A 19,791-nucleotide genomic window follows, 5' to 3' on the forward strand; every position below is an offset into this window, starting at 1 on the left:
CAGTCCATTTTAAAATACTTTCCACATATAGACTTACACTCTGGAATGTGCTTGGAGATACTTTTCAAAAGAAATGGACAAACATTTTTTTCCATACTTTCATTCAAAATGTTTTGAAGGCCAAAGTGTACAAAACATATCTTGCTTTCCAATTGCAGATATTACTCACACAGCATCAGAATGACCACAGCTATGGGATTTTTGTTGTTTATTTTAGACCATCTCTTCAGGGATAGCCTGATTGTGGCATGTGTTGTTTGTTTTCCTTTGTTTTTTCTTCTCTTTTTTGTTTGGAGTGGAGAGAGCAATGGATTAATTAGCATGCAGGATCCAGTCAGTCAGTCAGTGTTAGAACAACTGTAGACAGAGTTGAGATGCTGTTTACTCTGGCCACAAATCTCCCTGGGTGAGACCACAGTCCTGCCAAACACGATCCGTATAGTAGGAGGAGTTATTTAACAGACAACTACCCCCCCCTTCTATCCACCTCCTCCTCCTCCTCCTCCAACAACTCCCCCCCCCCCCCCACCCCATCACTTTTCACAGAGGGGAGGAACAGGCTACGGATGAAATCCACCGCTGCTGCTCTCTCAGCGTTGCAAAGAGCTGAGGAGCATCTAGACTTCCACTGCACACACTGCTCGCTGAAATCCAACATGGGTTCATGGGAATGTCCGCTCTACATCGCAGTCACAGCGTGCTTACTGAAAGGTAAGTCCCACCTTTCATTCCCACTTAAACCAAAACTACATTTGCCACATTATCAAGGGAAATTATTGGAGGAAAGTACCACCTTTTTTGGTTTACTTGGTTAGTTTTTTAGTTGTTTTTTCTTTTTTTATGCCTGTGATTTTTGTTCCTGTCTCATTAGTTTGGCATTGTTTTGCATTCTTCCCCCAAGGAATAAATAAGAGACATTCTTCTCCTAATAATGTGTCTGCTGTGCGCAACACTAAATTTATTACTATTCTTACTGTACTTAATGCTATTTCTGTCTCCTAATATCACTGTAAATGTACAATTATATTCCTAAGGTTGACCTACTTTGCTGTGACTCTTTCTGAAATTGAGAGTGAGATTCCTACAGTTATTTTGCATAAGTGACATTAATGTTTTTAATGAGGTAACAACTGGAAACAAGATGGATTATTACTGCAGTGGTAACAGTCCTTATGTTATTAGTGTTAAATGTTGCGTGTTTTATCACAAATGAGGTGTTTGAATGATTTACCTGTCATAGGAATCAGCTTACTAAGCGATTTAACATTAAAAAACTTACTCATGAATAATTTAGAAGGCTGGTAGACTTTGTTTTTGTAGACTGAGCAAATAATAGTCAATTTACATTAGCCTGAATTAGGATTGTTAAAACCCATTGGACTAACAAGATCAGCTGAGAATAAGCATGTATTTAATTGGGAGGAGTGTTGTTTCATACTCTGTTGTGTGTGTGTATGCATGTGTGTGAGAGGGAGACAGACCTTGACAGCAGTGAACTATATCTGAGTGACAGTTTCAAGGCAGTGAAAGCATCAAACGTTTGAGCTCTGACTCCACACAAGGCTGAGCTTTCTTCAGAGACCTCCATTGTAACGGGTGACAGGGTAAAGGTGCCTTGTAATGTCAGAGTGACACAGTTCTTGTTGCGCCTTTCACACTCTGTCACAGTGTATACGCGGATTTCCTTTGGATTGACATGGGCTGTCAGTGAACTTCTTACCTCGCTGCATGTGCTTGCTCCAAAGCGTGGAGGCACACCACAGTGACCCCATGCACATTTAAATAACCTGAAAGAAAACTGCTGTGAGTTTTGTCTCTGCCACTGGTAGCTCATGATATTAGTTCATGAAATTTTCAAGAAATCATGTTCATCTCTGTTCTTGCGCAGATCTTGGTTTCTAATATCTCACTGAGAAAATTAATTTAATGTCAGTCATGAACTCTATATTCAGCAGTCTATTGGCAATAGCTAATTAAAGCGTCTCCAGGAGCGAGGAAGAAAGAGACAGACAGAGGCAGGGGGTGTGTTTGTGTGTACGTGTAGATGCACATTAATGTCTGTGCACGTATCTGAGTTGTTTAAGCCCTTATCCATCTAACTGACTTTATTAAGTCTATTAAATTTGATTAAGGGTTAAAGGAGAGGCTAGGCATCTTCCTTAAAGCCTCCCGACTGGCTTTCAGTATCATATTGGCAAGATATCAGGATCTTTTCTTGTGTAGTGTGATGGCCTGTAATGCACTTGGATGTATTACAGATACATCTTCGGACAATAACACGCATTGATGTCATTTTGCTGATGCTCACAGTGAAATTTGATTATGGTGGTTGGGAAGTGGGGGACTGGTGGGGGTGGGGGGTCCTACGGGAATCCACGGACAAAGATGCGCTTTTCATCTGATCGTTCCATTGTAAGAGGCGCTTTTATGAAAGAACAGGATACAGCAGAGGGTACAGCAGTGGAAGAATGCCTACAGACAACAAGCCCTCCAAACTCTCTGCCAAATCATTGGGCTAAAGTGCTTTCCCATAGGTGGTTTAGGATAATTGGGCAGTGGCCATTAGTGAAGTAAAAGCTCACTGCCAAAAAAATGCTCCATAATTCAAGAGTGGAGGCCGGAGCGTGTTAAAATGAGGGACAGGTCTTATTTGAGATTGTGTGGTGAGATGAACCTGGATGCCATGGTTCCCCCTGCCATAGAGAAAATCAGATATTCCACTCTGATTGAAGGTCTCCTGTAGATAATCGTCAAGGTATTTGTCTGATGCACTGTGTTGACCCTACATGAAATTGTTTTTGGCATTCATGAATACTTAAAAAGAAAAAAACCCTATAGTTTGCATCACATAAAATTATCTATTCCAATGATGAGAAACAATTATATATCATTACAGTGGCTGCAGCTCATAGTGTTTCCATGACATACCATGTATTTCTGTCAGCATGTTAATAGGTGATGAAATACACCTCAAGACGGCTGAAATGAGACTTTATTTCAAATATGTTGCACAGACAAATAAGCCACAAATACTTTAATCGGCAGAAGCAAAACTACCTTCAACCCAATAAAGTTTCAGCGCCAAGGGGTCCATTTTTTTTTTTTCCAGAAATGCTGACGGTAGCCCATGAGTCAACTGTCTCGTTTTCTTCCATCTCTGCTGGGTGTGGTCTGTTTCACTGGTGAACACAACAACAGCGATGTAGCACTGTCAGGTGTGCAAGGTTACATCAAAGATGGATGGTGGATAAAAATAAAGATAGTGGATTCTATGTCTACTTCCTGACGTGTCTACATCATAATGTAATCACAGAGATAATGTAATCGTCAGCCAGGAGCACTGTGGGGAACCAAAGTGGAAACCTGCAGAGCACACAAAGCAAACAGTTGGTGGTAATGGGAAAATGTGAAAAAACTTGCCAGATTAGCTGAAAGTGTACATATCCTGAGTAAAAATCAATGTGGTGCGATTAAAAGATATTGAAATCAAGACTGTTCATTTCTGAGGCCCATTTGAGAATGATTTCTTTGTCAAAATAGCGACTATAAATGATTTATACTTTTTTCTAACACAGGCTTTCTAGTCTCCCAAAAGATGAGATGAGCAAAAATCACAGATGAGCAAAAACATAACACTGCCTAGTGCCTAGTGTTAGTTTGCAACAAGACATCTACTGCAAACGAGGAACAGAGCAGATGGAAGTACAATAACGTCCACAATCTTTGTTTTATCCACCACCTTTGGTTACATCACAGATTAAAAAAAAACTCTGCCTCTAGATGTCAGTAAAATCTGGATTCTCAGCATGTGTTTCACGTTCCTTTAAAGTTGCTGCACTTCCTAAAGACCATCTGTCAATCAGGCAAAAACAAACACTTGCCTGTGATGCGAGCTCTTTGTCTTGGATTGTCTGTTAATGAAATTTGAGTAGATGGCGTGGCTGCCGCTGCTCATGCTAACTACCCAGCTCTTCTAATTGTCACTGTTTACCCAGAAAGAGCTACCAGAAACCAAGTGTTCAGGACTGCAAATATAACAACTTCCATGAACAGGGCGTAGGTTGAATCACTATTGCTTTTTATCAATTGCCAAACAGAGCACAATGGATGATCTATGTATATATTAAATGCGGTGGTTTATTATTTTAAATCCCAGTAAACGCCACAGTCACTGCATTGCATTAACGTATCAGACAGTGATTTTATTGCAGGTACACAAATATACCAATAAATCAAGATGGCTATCTAGATGTGAATTTGGCAAGCCACCTGAATGTGAGCTAGGGACTGGCAGCTGATTAGCATTGTGTCTGTCTGTTTCCGTCTTAAGTTATGACAGTATGAAAGTCACCTGGAGCTCTACCCACACTGCTCTCTCCTCTGCAGTCTCTCTTCAAGGGGAAAACCAGCGCAGACTGTACCGAGACCTGATGGCTGACTACAACCCGCTGGAGAGACCCGTCTTCAACGACTCCCACACCCTCACTGTGCACTTCAGCTTCAGCCTCATGCAGATCATGGATGTGGTGGGTAAATTATGGCACTGGACACGCAGCTCTCACGTGTGCACGTCACATGGCATCATTACACTAATTGACTCCTGGCTGGTAATAGTCTTTAATGCACCAATTAGTGAAAGCCGACAAACTGTATATTACACTCAGGTTCTCTTCTTTGGTTTTGAAACATGTCACTGCGGAGGTGAAGTTGTTGTAAGGCCAAACTTTGTATGATTGCCTGATGCGGTACCAAATCAGTATGGAGCAGAGGTGAACACTTAATCAGGGCTGATTAGAGCTTTTATAAATAAATGTAATCAGTGCAAAAGAGTAATGATTTGTCACAGAGATGGCAAAATTAATTTGTCAAGCAAATAAATAATGCACCTACTTCATTATAAACCACCAGCATCCTCAGTGTAAATGACAACTACAAGGCAGCTGCTTATCCATGGGCTAGATAAGGGTTTCTCAACCTATGGGCTGTGGCCCGCTGATGGGCTGTGGCCCGCTGATGGGCTGCGAGCACCCTCTAGTCGGTTGCAGAATGCCATGGTTTGAAGTAGAGGTGTAACAAGTGTACTAAGTGAGAATATTGATCCATATAGTTGTCTAATTGATATACCTTTTTTTAAATATTCCTATGGCATGTAACCATTTCTATTCAAGCACGTCGCCTTCCTCAACATTAAAACAGTGCTAGCACCAGGCAGAAAATGGATGCCGCCGCCAGCAGCCAAGAGGCAGACAAAAAGGGATATCTACTCCCCTCTCGGGAATATATCAGCAGTGTATAAATATTTTGGATTTCAGAGAAAAGATGGGTGAACTGACACAAGCGATGCCAATATGAGATAAAATACTCAGTAAATGACAAATCTGGCTGAGCTCCTAAAACAGAAACACGGCATTGTAATGTAACTGATTGTGTTAAATGAGCATATGATATCGTGTCATCGTAGGCCCCCGAACTGAATCGAATCAAAATTATATCAGGGCTGCCTTTGTGATACGAGAAATTTCATGTCATTGTCCAAAGAGTCAGTATAATATCATATTGTGTTGAAACTTGTGATTTCCAGCCCTGGGTAGAAGCTAGTTGGCTGCAATGGGGCCGCTCACGCATGCTCAACTCAGCATCTTGGAGTGGAACTTTTAAATTATTGCCAAACATGCGAACTACAACTGCAAAAACTTTTGTGATGATCAGAAAAAAGGTAGAGCCTTTGGCCCCACGGCCCCAGGCCTCCAGGGGCAGGCCGCCTGTCACCAGCATGAACGCCTGAGTCACCGCTGTAGCATCTTCAGCAGCACTTAGCTGTTCAAGCCACCGCCACCCTGCACCTCGTCAAAGTTACTTCCAGGTTGCATCAGGCCAAGAGTGCAGGCCCAATATAACATTACAGTGTGACAGTTTTAGACAGTGATGTCTGTGTGGAGGTGGTCTGGACCTGTTTTGTTACAGAGACCTGGTGCTTATTATTTCTATTTCAACAGCTTTCATTGCTGCACAGTTACAAAAAAATTAAAATAAAATAAAATAAAATAAATACAATGTTTGTAATCATTGTAATTGCACTTTTATTGAATTTAGGAATTTCAATTCCTAAGAAACACTGGTATTAGCACAAGCACTTGTCTAATAAACAATAACATATATTTGACTGAAGTTCATGAAAAGAGGCATTTTTTTTCTTATAGGCTCTGACAAGTTATAATGATGAATAGGAGGGCCTTTGGATGGAAAATACTGAGAGTCCCTGGGTTGGATTACACTGTATATTATGTAATAATCCAGGTGATGTGTGTCATATTTGAGGTGATATGTTCCCCTTTTCATTAAAGCATGAAACCTGGTACATTTGTACAGTTTGGGGACCTGAGCATTTTCAGAAATAGCGCCATCACAAAAATGCCTCAAATGGCCATTTTACTTTCTGCCATAACTAAATTCTATATTTTGCATCATATCAACTGAACTAAATATGGTAACACAAAGTAGGTGATATCTGCCCCTATGTTTTGATGGGTACAGACTACAGTGATACCACATAAAGCATTATAAGCTGTTCAGGTGAATAGTTAATTAACTCAGTGATGTTGTGAGACAGAAATTACAATATGTGAGATCCTAGGCTAGACTTTATAACATCATATCGGTTGCATGCATGTTGTGTCTGGCTTCTAAAAGCTTAATCCATTTGTTCATTAACCCTGACAATAAAGTGACTGTAAAGAGTTGAACAATATTCAGTATGACCTTAACAACTCAGCTTAAAATCATGTGTCAAGCACAAAGATTTACTTCAAAACGTGTTCAGAAGATAGTCTTCACTGTTTCCTTCAGTCTCCTCCACACTGACACAGAGCTGTGCACTTTAAGGAGACTTTTTTTGTATATGCAAAGCCCCCGACAGCCTTTCTTGCAGCCACAACTCAAGAATTCAAGGATGGACTGGATTGCCTGTGGAAGAGCTGACCACAATGCCCTTCAATCTCTTGGGTCCATCCAACCCCAGGCTGTTGGTCTGTTCGAGATGTTTGTCTCCAACAGTGTCCGTGTTGGTACACTGTTTTGAGGTGCTGCACCAGTGCATCATTGGAATTTGTTCCATTCCTCTTCCTCTCTTGGTGAACAACTCAAGACAAGCTTGATCGATGTTGAACTGGCTGCGAAAAGCACTTGTGATGGATGGACCCAAGCGATTGGAGACCATAGTGGGCCGCTCTTTCACAGGCAAGTCCATCCTTGAATTCTTAAGTTGTGGCTGCAAGAAAGGCTGCCGGGGTATTGCAAATGCAAATACAAATGCAAATGCAAAAAAAGGGCACAGCTTAAAGTGCACAGGTCTGTGTCAGTGTGGAGGAGACTGAGGAAAGCAGTGAAGACTATCTTCTGAATAGTTTTGAAGTAAATTTTTGTGTTTGACACATTACTTTAAGCTAAGTTATTAAGGTCATCTTGAATATTGTTCTGCTCTTTACAGTCACTTTATTGTCAGGGTTAATGAACAAAAAAAAAAAAAACAACTTTTAAAACTTGACACAACATGCATACAACAGACATGATATTATAAAATCTAGCCTAGGATCTCACATACCATGATTTCTGTCTCACAACATCACCGAATTACCCATTAACTATTCACCTCAACAGTTTATGATGTTGTATATCGTATCACTGTAATCTTTAGCAATCAAAAAGGAGTAGACATCATCTAGTCCGTGTTATCATCTTTGGTTCAGGAAATGTGATGCCAAATACATAATTTGGTTATGGCAGAAAGGAAAATGGCCCAGGCCTGTACCAAGTTTTCTTTGTCATGTGGAGGCTGGAGTGTGACCCCAAACACAGGAGCAGGTTGCATTGTAGAAAACAGTAAATTTAATAACCAAGGCAAGAAACTAAGGAAACACAAAGACCACACATAGCAAGAACAACAACAACGATCAGGACTGATTAGACAGAGTCAGGACGGGTGTGGGAAGCTGGGAGGGGGAAACAGGACTGACAGAGCAGGTGTGGAGGAGTAACAAGGGAAGACACAGGGAGCAGACACAGGAGTTAAAAGACGAGGAAAACACAGGAAGCAGGACTAACAAACTGGTTAACAAGACAGAGGTGAAAACACTAATGAGAGTGACACAACAGAGCAACAGGTAACATGAGGAACACACAGAGCAGGAAGAGAATTCAAAGAAAAGACATCCACAAACACAACAAAAGAGACCAAGAATTCATCACAAGTCCACAAACACAGTTCAAACATGCAGAACCACGACATTCATGCTTTTCTGAAAATGTGAACGTCATTTTCACATTTCACCTGGATTGTGAGCTTATGACTGGAAAAAGAAAACGACAAAAGTGCAAATATTTCTTTTGTTTTTGTTTTTTTTTTCATCCACCCCTAAATTATGGTGGCAGACACAAAAACATAATAAAGCTGAGCTCTGGCTTGGACAGATATTAATAAATTAACACACATGCTATCTCTGGCATAATATTTGGTCAGAGTTGGCTGTGGACTGTAAGCAGTGGTGCATTAACACATAAGTGCACAGTGGCTGCACACTGCACAGCTGAGATACACAGATTTTCACATGTAGGAGAATGTATTTGTTCCTATGCAATACCACTTCACTGGAAAGTGCTGCTCTTTTCAACGGCACTTTGTAATTATGAGGAAAACTGACTTCTGACATCGAAAGCTGCTTTTATAAACACTGTATGAATGCAGCCAAGAGACAAGAATAGACCTTAAGCTGTAGCCTAATATTTAAAATGGAACAGCTGAGTGTCTTGCATGTCTAGAATATAAATAATTTTCTTCTATGCCTTTAAGATAATAAGGTCTAATCAGATATGGCATGCTTGCTCAAATTACTTGAGAGGGCTTGAGGCATATGCATGGTTAGATAACAGAAAATATTTTGAAAAATAAATAAACACAATTAAATATTTACCCTGAACTTATACTGTTTGGCACTCTTGGTAGTAAATGGCAATGCAGTCCATTGTTTTCCCGCTGATGTTAACTAGCAGCGTCATTCTGGAGTGAAATCTTAAGTTCTAATTTTGAGTTTTAAGCCATTTTAAACTCTTTTTGTGAAACTCAACCTATGTCCGAATAAATAAACATGTTAAGATGCAGTGTTGTTTTTTTTTTTTTTTATTATTATTGTTTAGGTGGATGAATTTCTATTGCTGCAGATGTGTTGTAGATTTGCTCCAGCATCATTCATCATTAGACTTTGTTTCAAATTCATGTTGAATGCTACACTTTTTTTCCCAACAGGATGAGAAGAACCAGGTTTTAACAACTAACATATGGCTGCAACTGGTAAGACATTTCCCTGTATTGTTTAGACTGAGAATCATAGAAAAGCTAAACTGTGCAACAGGTTAGAGTCACAGAGGGTGAGATTATGATGTCCATGAGCTTATAAATGTATGTTTGAGCTATTTTCCTCAGCTAGGTGAATGCTGAGGTCACTGGAGATGCATTTGTCTGTTCGCCACCTGTCAAGATGTTTCCAGGCACAGATGAACATCGCTTTACTCAGAGATGTCAAGCTGTAACCCTGAGACTGTGTGTGGCTACAGTGTGAATATCTTCCACTGGCGCTTTTAACTCTAGCAAAATGAACACTCTGTGGTGTCCTTTTTCTGCGCGTGGAAATTTAAAACGCTCTTGTGAAATGAAAGCCACAATAAAAACAGAATCTCTAAGGGATTTTTAAGCAAGCAAATAAATAGCTTTACCTTTTAAGAATTGTCTCAAGAATTGCCTTTAATTATGTATGTGATGCTATTGTCCTGGCAGCTTCCTAACCTTAACCATTGCATTAGATGTGTGGATTTAACCATAAATATGCAACACCTAACCCTGACATCTACTTTAACAAACTACCAAAAACTTCCTACACTAAAGCACATTTTGTACTTCAATGAAAATACTGTCTTTGTACATAAACTGTCACAATTTGACATGCATAAGGGATGATTGATAGGTTTGTGGCTTGATTTTGAGGGAGTTGAGCTACACAGTTTTCTCTGTACTTCTTTGCACTTACCCACTTGAGGCATTACAGATACAGATGATCTGATACAGATGATTAAAACTTGAAAGTCAGGGGTTCTTCATAAAATGAAAAGCATCAGCCATCATGCAGTCATCCTCTACCAAAGTCTTAACACCCAAGCAGGTTCACGAGGACATGGTGGCCACACTAGCTAACTAAAGGTTAAAGCATGACAAAGTGTCACCATAGCTATGCAACAGTGTCCAATCCCTGTGGAAGTATTTATATTTCAGTGTTAGAGAGTCTGTGTTGCACTGAGCCATTCGCTGAAACACTGGACATCAATGTCAAGATTTTATTAATTACACCCCAATTAAGCACAGATACGTGAGACACAAAGGCAGCAGTGCTTACATTATCTGTAGCAGAGCTCTCAGACACACTGGTGGTGGTGCCCTGGTGATACTGTGGGACATTTGTTACCATGAATTAAGTGATATCTTTCAATCTGAATAATTTTTGGATGAGTTTACAGTATCAGCACATAATTGCAAACCTCCTCAGTTGCAGCAGGTTGAAGAGAGACCCTCAGTCTGGTGGATCAGTCACAGACTTTGCAGTTTTGCATCACCATACACCCAGTTACATTTCTTGATAGGTACACATAAACCTTTGTACCAGGGGTTGGAAAGGGTCTCGACATAGGTGTAGGTGCAAGTCTGTGCATGGGGTCACACACTCTGATTGGTTAATCACAGGTGGATAATTGTGCACTGGAATTCAATGCCATGCACCTCAATGCAAATTTATTAAAGCTTTAATGTAAGCACCACTATGTTGTTTATATTCACACTTTGCATCACATTTGACTATAAAATGCGCTTAAGACCAAATATGGGCATTAAATTTCAGCCCTTGTGACCCATAATTTGCACGTCTAACCACAACATTTAGCTAATTCAATATGACTGCACTGGAATGTGAAATCTTTGTATTACAAGCACCTTTGTCATATTAAACGGTACACAGTCTTTACCTTTGCCTCTTTCATGGAAGCAGAAAAGCCATTTTTCTTCCATATCACAGTCCGATGAAGTATGTGAACACAGATGTTTTATCGCAGCCGATCCATTGTGTGACACTGCGTCCCTGCTCCTGCACCGTCAGCAAGCTGTATCAAGGGTGTTTGGGCTGTTCTAAATCACCCTCTGTAATCACAACAGTCTCACTTAATCTTTCAGGGTGCTACTCACACCCTGCAAAATCCACTTCAGCCTGCAAACGCGAGATAGCGCAGACAGCATCTTCGGTATCTGTCTTCTGTTAACATCTAACCTAGCAGCCCTCCTCGCCTCAGTCCCCTTGGGTGGGCTCCAAGAAAAGAATTTTAAATGTTTTATAGGTATAGACATTGTGGATGGCTCTACAAGACTGCACATTTGGCTGTAACCTGTCATTTTTGCCAAAGAGAAGAACAGTAATTATATAACACTTGAAGCTGCCTCAGGATAAAGTTGGAATGAGCAGAATGTAAATGCGCTGAAAAATGGCAGGCAAAAAAAGAAAAGAAAACACACTTGTGTGCACACACACTCACACACACACACACACACACACACACTATAATATGAACACTGAGTGGTTGTACTCCAGGCAGGATTTATTGACTGGGCACATGGGGCACAAGCACCAGATCACCAGAGACCCCGAATATTCTTTGTATCTGTGTTATGAATAAATCTTAACTGCAGAGTGGACTCATTAAACAATATGCAGGTCCACATTAATCCCCCTGGTGATGTTACAGGTCCCCAAGACTGAGTTTGTTCCATCTTCTCTTCGATCTCTTTAAAATTCATAGTATTCTATCAATTTGTGTGGGCCCTATCTAAGTATAGGACTAGACACAAAACAGGAAAAATAACGGCATATATTTAAGAATTGTATTTTGTTATGCTGTACACCCAGTAGCACACATTATTTCAATTATATGGGATTGAGAACATTTGCATAAAGGTCTATAAAAACTATAGTGGCCAATTTTAAGGAGTTTTAAGATTTTAGCCAAGAAAAATCAATCAAAGTCTGCTACATAACTAATTTTTAGTTCTTTTTTTGCCCAGGTAGGAACAGTGAAGAGAAGTGAAGAGTCTCATTGTTGTCATTTCTTTTAGGGAACTTTTTTACTGACAAATGTTTAGGGATTGTCTAGTTCAATTCGAACCCGTGCAGTATTCAGCAGAATTGCACTCTGTGTGGGCACGCTGGAGGGGGTCCCACTATGACGTTTGTGCCCCAGGGCCCCGCAGTCCCATGACCTGGCCCTGGCTGTATTTTGGATTATATTAGTCATTTTACCGCATTGTGAAGCACAGCTGTATCAGCCATGCAAGCAGTGGTAGTTCGCAGTGTTTAGTTTTCTTATGTACATTACACTTGAGTAAGAAGGGTGTCATTCAAGCAATTTTTCTATAAGAGAAGTCCGATGTGGGTTATGATGGTGTTCTCTAGTTCTTGCTATGACACAAACAGTGCAATCTCACAGGACTGACATGCCCATCTTTAAATAATATCTGTAATATTGGAAAAACACCTCGGATGAAGAGTGTGTTTGAGAAAGTGGGACATTTTCATGGATCACTGTGATACTGGATTCAGTGTTGTCCTTTAATTTGTTCTTATTTGTTTTCCTCACATCACTTTGTTGCCGTATTGCCAGACAAGGTCACAGATGTAAACCAACAAATAGATTTTTGCAACTGCCAGCGCATTCTGTAATGGTAATCAAGTGTGTGTGTCATGTTTTCCTGAGGTTGTTGTTTAGGTGGCTGGTGCTGAGATGTCAGGGCTTTTATGATTGAACTATCATGGCACTGACAATACCTTTTGGTCTGAAATCCAGGTGATACAAAGGTCTCTTCACCACACTCCTATCTATGGAGGGAAGAGGAGACACGTTCCTATTTTCGGTTTCCAATTTGGAACGACCAGCTGATCTAAACTGCTGTTGAGATACACAGCCGGTAGTTTCTCTCACAGAGGAGACTCTTGTGTGTGCTCGGTTTGATTCTCCACTATTTATTGGAGGCGTGATTGCTCAGTGTTTCGTATTGTTTCCAATCTCAGCTCTGATCTTTTGGGTGTTTGTATAGGTTTCCTCAGATTTCTTCCCAGTCCAAAGACATGCAGGTCAGGTGAAGTGCAGATATTAAATTATCTATAGGTGTGAGTGTGTTTTATGTAGTACAGTACATGTGACTATACAGCTATGTAGTTTTGTAGACCATTTATGATATGCCACACAAATTAAAATCAAGGGCCGGAAAGGGCAAAATCACTTCATATGGTGTCCGCGGCTTAATGAAAGTCAACTTGGGATATGTTATGTAACCTCCTCTGAGACATTCATGTGATGAAGGGCTGTGTAAACAAACTAAGACTGACATTTTCAGTCATAGTTTCCTCCATTCATTCATTCATTCATATTATTGTCTGCTATGACTTGCAAAAAGGATGTTCATCACACAACTAAACATCAAATTCCTTCACATAGAAAAAAGCCTTTTCAGAAAGGTTGCGTTGCACACTTAAATAAAGACACCTGAATTATTATTTTGAATTCTTCTTCTAGGCTATGTGGTTATTCTGCAAGCAATACCTCACTACACATTTCCAGCCTTTTTCTTAGCACTGCAAAACAATGTGTGTGTGTGTGTGTGTGTGTGTGTGTGTGTGTGTGTGTGTGTGTGTGTTACTCTAAAATACCAGTTAAACAAAAATTACCTTCCAGCCAATGGAACACAATACATTACACAAAAAGCTACGGTTGCTGTCTCATTATTACCATATTCACAGTTGGGCACCAACAATTTAAACAGTCACTTGAAATGTAGCTCTGCAGGGTCTCCACACATCCCAGCAAAGTTATCTTAGCTGCTGCATTTACACATGCTGCAGTAGTTTAGCTTAGCACAACGACTGTGTTGTGAACTCTCCCAGAAAATGAAATGGCCTTCTTGTTTTTGGTAAATGGGGCATTATAATTTCTGAACATTAATTCTGTATTTGCCTACACCATGGTGCTATCATGAAATAAAATAAAATACAATGCAATACAATAAAATAAGATAAAATAAACAATATATACATACAGTCTGGGTGGCATATTCAGTAATTCTTCAGTTCTTGTCCCACTGCACACTGTGATGCGCCGCAGCCAACACAAAATTTCTTTCATCCATTTCAAAAGCAGAAACTTTGTTCAGCCGCTGCACATGAGGGTCAAGTCTCTGACTGACTTTTCACAGAGGAGTCATGCAGGTCGGGGCGCCCTGACGGCTCACCTTATAGAGCACCTATCACTTATCAAGGCTGAGCAGCCCAAATGCCAGGAAAAAAATAGTTTTATGGTGCGGAACAAAGCAAGTGAAAAACACCATGTTATGAGGTAGTGATTGACGCCCTCAACAGGACTTTTTTGCAGACCAGAGTTCAAAAGCTGGGTCAAGCAAGAGCTGCGTTCTTATTATCACTATTATTATTGTTTCTTATTAGCAAACATTAGCTACTGTTTCCTAACTTTAACCATAACAACAAACATTTTCCTAACCTTAACCATGATGACAAAATTTTCCCAACCTTTGCCATGACAACAAACATTTTCCTAACCTTAACCATGACAAACATTTTCCTAACCTTAACCATGACAAACATTTTCCTAACCTTAACCATGACGACAAACATTTTCCTAACCTTAAACATGATGACAAATATTTTCCTAACCTTAACCATGACCTTTGTAAGAGTTTTGGTAGCTCATGAAGCAAATGACAGTGGATAAAGTAGTTAAGCTAATTTTGGCTATCGTTCACACGTCATATGGCATTGACACAGACTGATATTTTTAGCTGAGAAACACTGACATCTCAGTGTTTTCGTTGGTTTGCAAAAACATAAAATGACAGCATTTATGTTGCCAATGTAAATCCTTACTCCCCTTTGCCGCATGCCTTCCCCCTCCTTTCCCCCCGCCCTTCCTGTATCTCTCTGCTTTCACTATCGAATAAAGTGAATAAAAAAAAAGAGTCATCCAAGTCATTTTGAAGGCATGTATGTGTTAAATGCTATAAAACGTCCTGTACAATCTTGGCTCGGCTGTAGGAATGTGTGGAGGTGCGTGTATGAAACCTGATAAATGTGTTATATTCCTCTTACCCACAGTACTGGAACGATTATTACCTCCAGTGGAATACATCTGACTATCCAGGTGTGACCAATGTGAGATTTCCCGATCACCTCATTTGGAAGCCAGACATTCTGCTTTACAACAGGTAGGCATTATAAGGACAGATGTGCCAGGCGGAGTCAGTTTGCAGATGTGGTTGGATTTGTGTGGATTGTCCCACACACAGTTAAATCAGAGAAATTCACTGGGATGGTGCATCTTCACACCTGATTAATAATTAAAGGTCAAAATTTTAAACTCAAATGTTATTATCTCAAGCAGCATGTTGCGTCATTTTTCATTTGTGTGACAGCACATGAAATCACAAAGACCATACTTTACACTAAACATGATTAGATAACCTAATTTAAATTTAAAAAAAAAAAAAAAAAAAAAAGCTGCATTAGGCATGGGAGTGTATTTTGATGAGTGTATTTTCCAAGCTGTGGAAAATAGTTTTTTAATGTGGACTGTATATTACATTATGGTCATTTTCAAGTATTTCCTCTTGGAGTGGCACAAGATTGAAAGCTTTATATCCCCTCCAAAAGATCCCCCCTGCCCCACTGCTGCTGTAATGCTGTAATGTACCTGGGTTGCTGCATGCAATATTCATTTGAATATTCGGCATGTATACATTTTATCACTTTTACTCCAGTTTCATGAGGTCTGCACAAGCTTAAGATGCCATGTTATCCTCAGGGCTTACGTATGTACCCCGAGGGCTCATGAAAAACATGGGGGGTATAAGCTGGATATAAAGAGCTTATCTCAAAAAATACCTTTTAGAAAAACAGAATGTTATTCAGGTATAAATGCACTCATGCGCCTTTGGCTCATTTTTTCAGCTCTGTCTGTGAAATTACATGATAATTTAAAACTGAAATTAACTCATTTTCAAATCATATTCAAGTTGGTATTGGGTTATGAAGTTCATGTATTGTATTTTTTGTTATAACAGTGCATGATTAATCAGACATTTTACTTTAACCAAAAACTGTTGCATTGTATAAGCACTCCACAGTTTGGTCTGTACAATCTAAAATGTGCTTTGGTGTAATAAATCACCCAGTAAACTGGTATAAACATGTGGGAGAAAGAATATTCAATTACATTTGCATTATGAAGAAGCTATGGAAGAAACTACAGATCAATATTACAAAAAAGATCTAAACAAATCCGCCTCGAGGCACTCCACTCTCCATCAGCTAATGGAGACAGAAAACAAAATGTACTTCATTTGTCATTGTTCCATGGTATAAAGCCTTTGTTTTAGACTCTTTGGATTAGACTGCAGCACAAGTTTTTTTTTTTTTTCCTCTTTCAACTTCAAATCAACCCTCTCTCTACCACTAGGGATTTCATTTAGAGGGAGTGAATTGTGGGTAACAGGGAAAAACGAGGGTAACCACTGAATAACCATCTCCGGGGAAATGTTACATCTGTTGTACCTGAGAGTCCTCATGGATCTTACACAAAACCTGGTGAAGTAATGAGTTAGAGAAATATTTGTATTTATTCCTCCCATCTGCTTCCCCTGCCGTTCATCCGAATTCATGTTGAATTATGATGATTGATGGTGGTTGCTGCCAAGAGTTATACGGATCTATGAATTTATCAAGGGTGCACTATAGTTACAGATAAATTCATCAGTAAAACACTGATATAGTCCATGTTGTTTACAGCGCAGATGAGAGGTTTGACGCTACTTTCCACACCAACATCTTGGTCAACTCCTCTGGCTCCTGTTCCTACCTGCCTCCAGGTAAGGCTTACAACCTCTCTCTGACCTGTCTGCTCACACCAGAGGATTGGAGTGAACTGCGTGATACTGTATCTTCAGGGTGTTTTTTGTGTGTGTGTAGTAAAGGAGTAGTTCACACAAAATACAAAAACAAGGCCCTCAGTGCAATCTCCCCAGTCTCTCCTCAACCCGGTACAAATGGGGCTGGATGCGTATTGTTTTATGTAGCTTAAACCGTCAAACATTTACATGTGGAAAAACTCAACAACCAGGAACTATTTTCTGCTGAAGTGCATGGGCAAACTGTATCGGTCCACCTGAATTTGTTCTCTTTGGGGGCAGATTGATACAGTTTGCAGGAAAAGTCTTAGCCCACACACAGGTAAGATTGTGGCAGATTGGAAAACTTGTGAAATCACACACAAATTATGTGGATGGATAAATTGCAATAGGTGTAAGTGGGAGAATATTTTTTCCTTTTTTACTACTTTTTTTGTATTTTGAATGAAATGTTCCTTTAGAGCATAAGGAAAAAGAGGCGCAGTGCTCCACCGCAGGAAGATGAAATGATTTGTAAATGTGCACAATCACTGACATTCTGAGAAAGATAAATCAGTGGTAGAACTCAGAGAACTGCAGGAATTATTTCATACGTTGTTCATGATCTTCAGCATTATGACACCTTTCTTCTCTTCACCATGTATTATATATTTAGCCTCGAAACTTGAGAAAGTGAATGGCAGCACTGCTGCATCTGGTCAGATTCAGAGTTACTTCTGCTGAAGTTAATGTCCAAGCTAACTGAGATGTTAACGGGTAAAAAGCAATAAATAAAGCAGCTCATTTGAGGATACCAACTAGTTTATAATTGACTTTTTTATTTTTTAAAGAAATCTAAGTAGTTTGTACTTTTCTCTCATCTGATCTGTGTGCAGCAGCATTTTAGTATCAATGATGAATGTTGATGCCCCTTAGTGGCGCAGATAGCAAATCTAAATCATCAAACACTTTACACTTTTAAATTGTTTAATGGGTTTCAAGCATGATGACAACCAGCAACAGTAATCCAGTTCCCATCATCACAAAAAAGTGAATTTGGCTCAAAAGCATATTTTCAAGTCATTTAATTGATGTTGCAAATATTAGATGTTGAAACATTGTGCTGTTTCCCAATCAGAGGATGAAAAAAATGATACTGTATTTGAAAATAATAAATATGAAGAAAAATAAAGTTTTATGTTTCGCTAGCCTCTGGTTTCCATGGTGAAACTCACATTAACAACAAGGTTAACACTGCACAAAAACTGCCAAAAAATGATTATTTTTTAAACATTTTTCCAGCCTTGGTGCATGCAAATGAGTATAAAATATTTAATGAATAGAAATGACCTGAAGAAGTACAGTTTCTAACCAAACAACATCACACAGACAACCACAAGAATTTGATTTATTGCAGCAACGTGAGTTTGTGGTGTGTCAACCTTACAGAATGTGAAATATTTGGAGGTGATTTGGACTGTGCTATGAAATTGTTGTATAAGAGTCCTTTACTGTCAGGTTGATAAGGTTCGTTCGTGTTTCATTCAGTTGCCGAGCAAAACTTTGGAAAGACGACTCATACAATTATTATAAAATCGATCTCAACTGAACATGAGTGAACCATGTCTTATCTCTGCTGAATGCCAGGTGATTGAAAACCAAAATGTGAATTATTGTAAATAAGTTATCATTGAAATCCAAGAAAGAAGTCTTGTCAGTTGTGAGAAATCGACATTTTATTCAGTACCATGAAATGAAGTTTGGAGCAAACTGTGTTGGATGTAAAGGTAAGAAAACCACAAGACTTGCAAACAGCAAAAGTATAACCACTTACAAAAAGTAATAAAACATACACAAAACCAAAATATCAAAAATGTAGGTAAGTACTATGTATAAAAGCTGTGAGAGGGAGATAGGGATGTTGTGCAGCTGCATTGTTGTCGCTCACGTTCAGCATATCTAATTTGTGTGTGACTAAATTAGACTATTCCCAGCATACTATGATTCAGGACTTCCATCACCAAAACATCATTGCTTTATCGTAAAAATAAAAATATGCCCTCTATTACCCACACTGTTTCTCTCAAGAAGATGCTAATTAAAAACAGTCAGCCTGCCTCTGTGCCCACAATAGGACCGTGCAAGTATTATTTAATAGATGGTTGTCTCGATTCTCTGATTTAGTGCTCTAATCATTTATGATGTTGTGGTGTAAGCCTCAAGGTCTTGGATAGCATCTCAGGGTGGAAGAGTGCAATCATCCCACGACTAGATAAATATTAACTCAACACAACTGAGATATGCTGTGCTACTCCATTTCATTACGAATGCACACTTGATTTGGAGGAGATGGCAACAATGTAGAGTCTTTATTTTAACATGGCTTAATGATGTGCAAAAATATCCACAATCAATATGAGTTCCTGCACGCTTGATTCACAGTCATCTTTTGATCTTCACATATTTAAATGTGAAGAGTGAAGCCTTCCAATTTTTACAAGAGTTTTGTACAAAAACTGGCTTCCATCTCAGAGACACGATATCCTCCTGTGACTGAGAGCTTCCCAAAGGCTTGAGACTAACAAGGGGAGAGCAGCTGCTGGTGGGGTTTTCATGAGTGTCAGCTCCATATATGTCTCTAATGCTGTTAGGGAATCCTAAGGCTTTTGCAGCTCCACTGTCCTTGTGTTGCGTTATGCTGTGTCGTGTCCCTCTCTTCGTTGTAATTTTACTCACTCCCCCTCAGAAGTACGGGCAAA

General features: G+C 39.5%; 1 protein-coding gene across 1 annotated transcript in view; it reads left to right on the top strand.

Annotated features, from left to right (window-relative positions):
* The first annotated feature begins 559 nt into the window (after window positions 1-559).
* LOC115357314 (neuronal acetylcholine receptor subunit alpha-7-like) overlaps window positions 560-19,791 on the top strand; it is a 28,534-nt gene continuing 9,302 nt past the window's right edge. Inside the window, exons 1-5 of the mRNA XM_030048747.1 lie at window positions 560-711; window positions 4,387-4,526; window positions 9,299-9,343; window positions 15,246-15,355; window positions 16,935-17,014. Coding sequence (XP_029904607.1) covers window positions 567-711; window positions 4,387-4,526; window positions 9,299-9,343; window positions 15,246-15,355; window positions 16,935-17,014 — 520 coding nt within the window. The 5' untranslated portion in view covers window positions 560-566. The remainder of the gene's footprint in view (window positions 712-4,386; window positions 4,527-9,298; window positions 9,344-15,245; window positions 15,356-16,934; window positions 17,015-19,791) is intronic.

Source organism: Myripristis murdjan, chromosome 3 (assembly GCF_902150065.1).
Source record: "Myripristis murdjan chromosome 3, fMyrMur1.1, whole genome shotgun sequence".
NCBI classification, from domain to species: domain Eukaryota; kingdom Metazoa; phylum Chordata; class Actinopteri; order Holocentriformes; family Holocentridae; genus Myripristis; species Myripristis murdjan.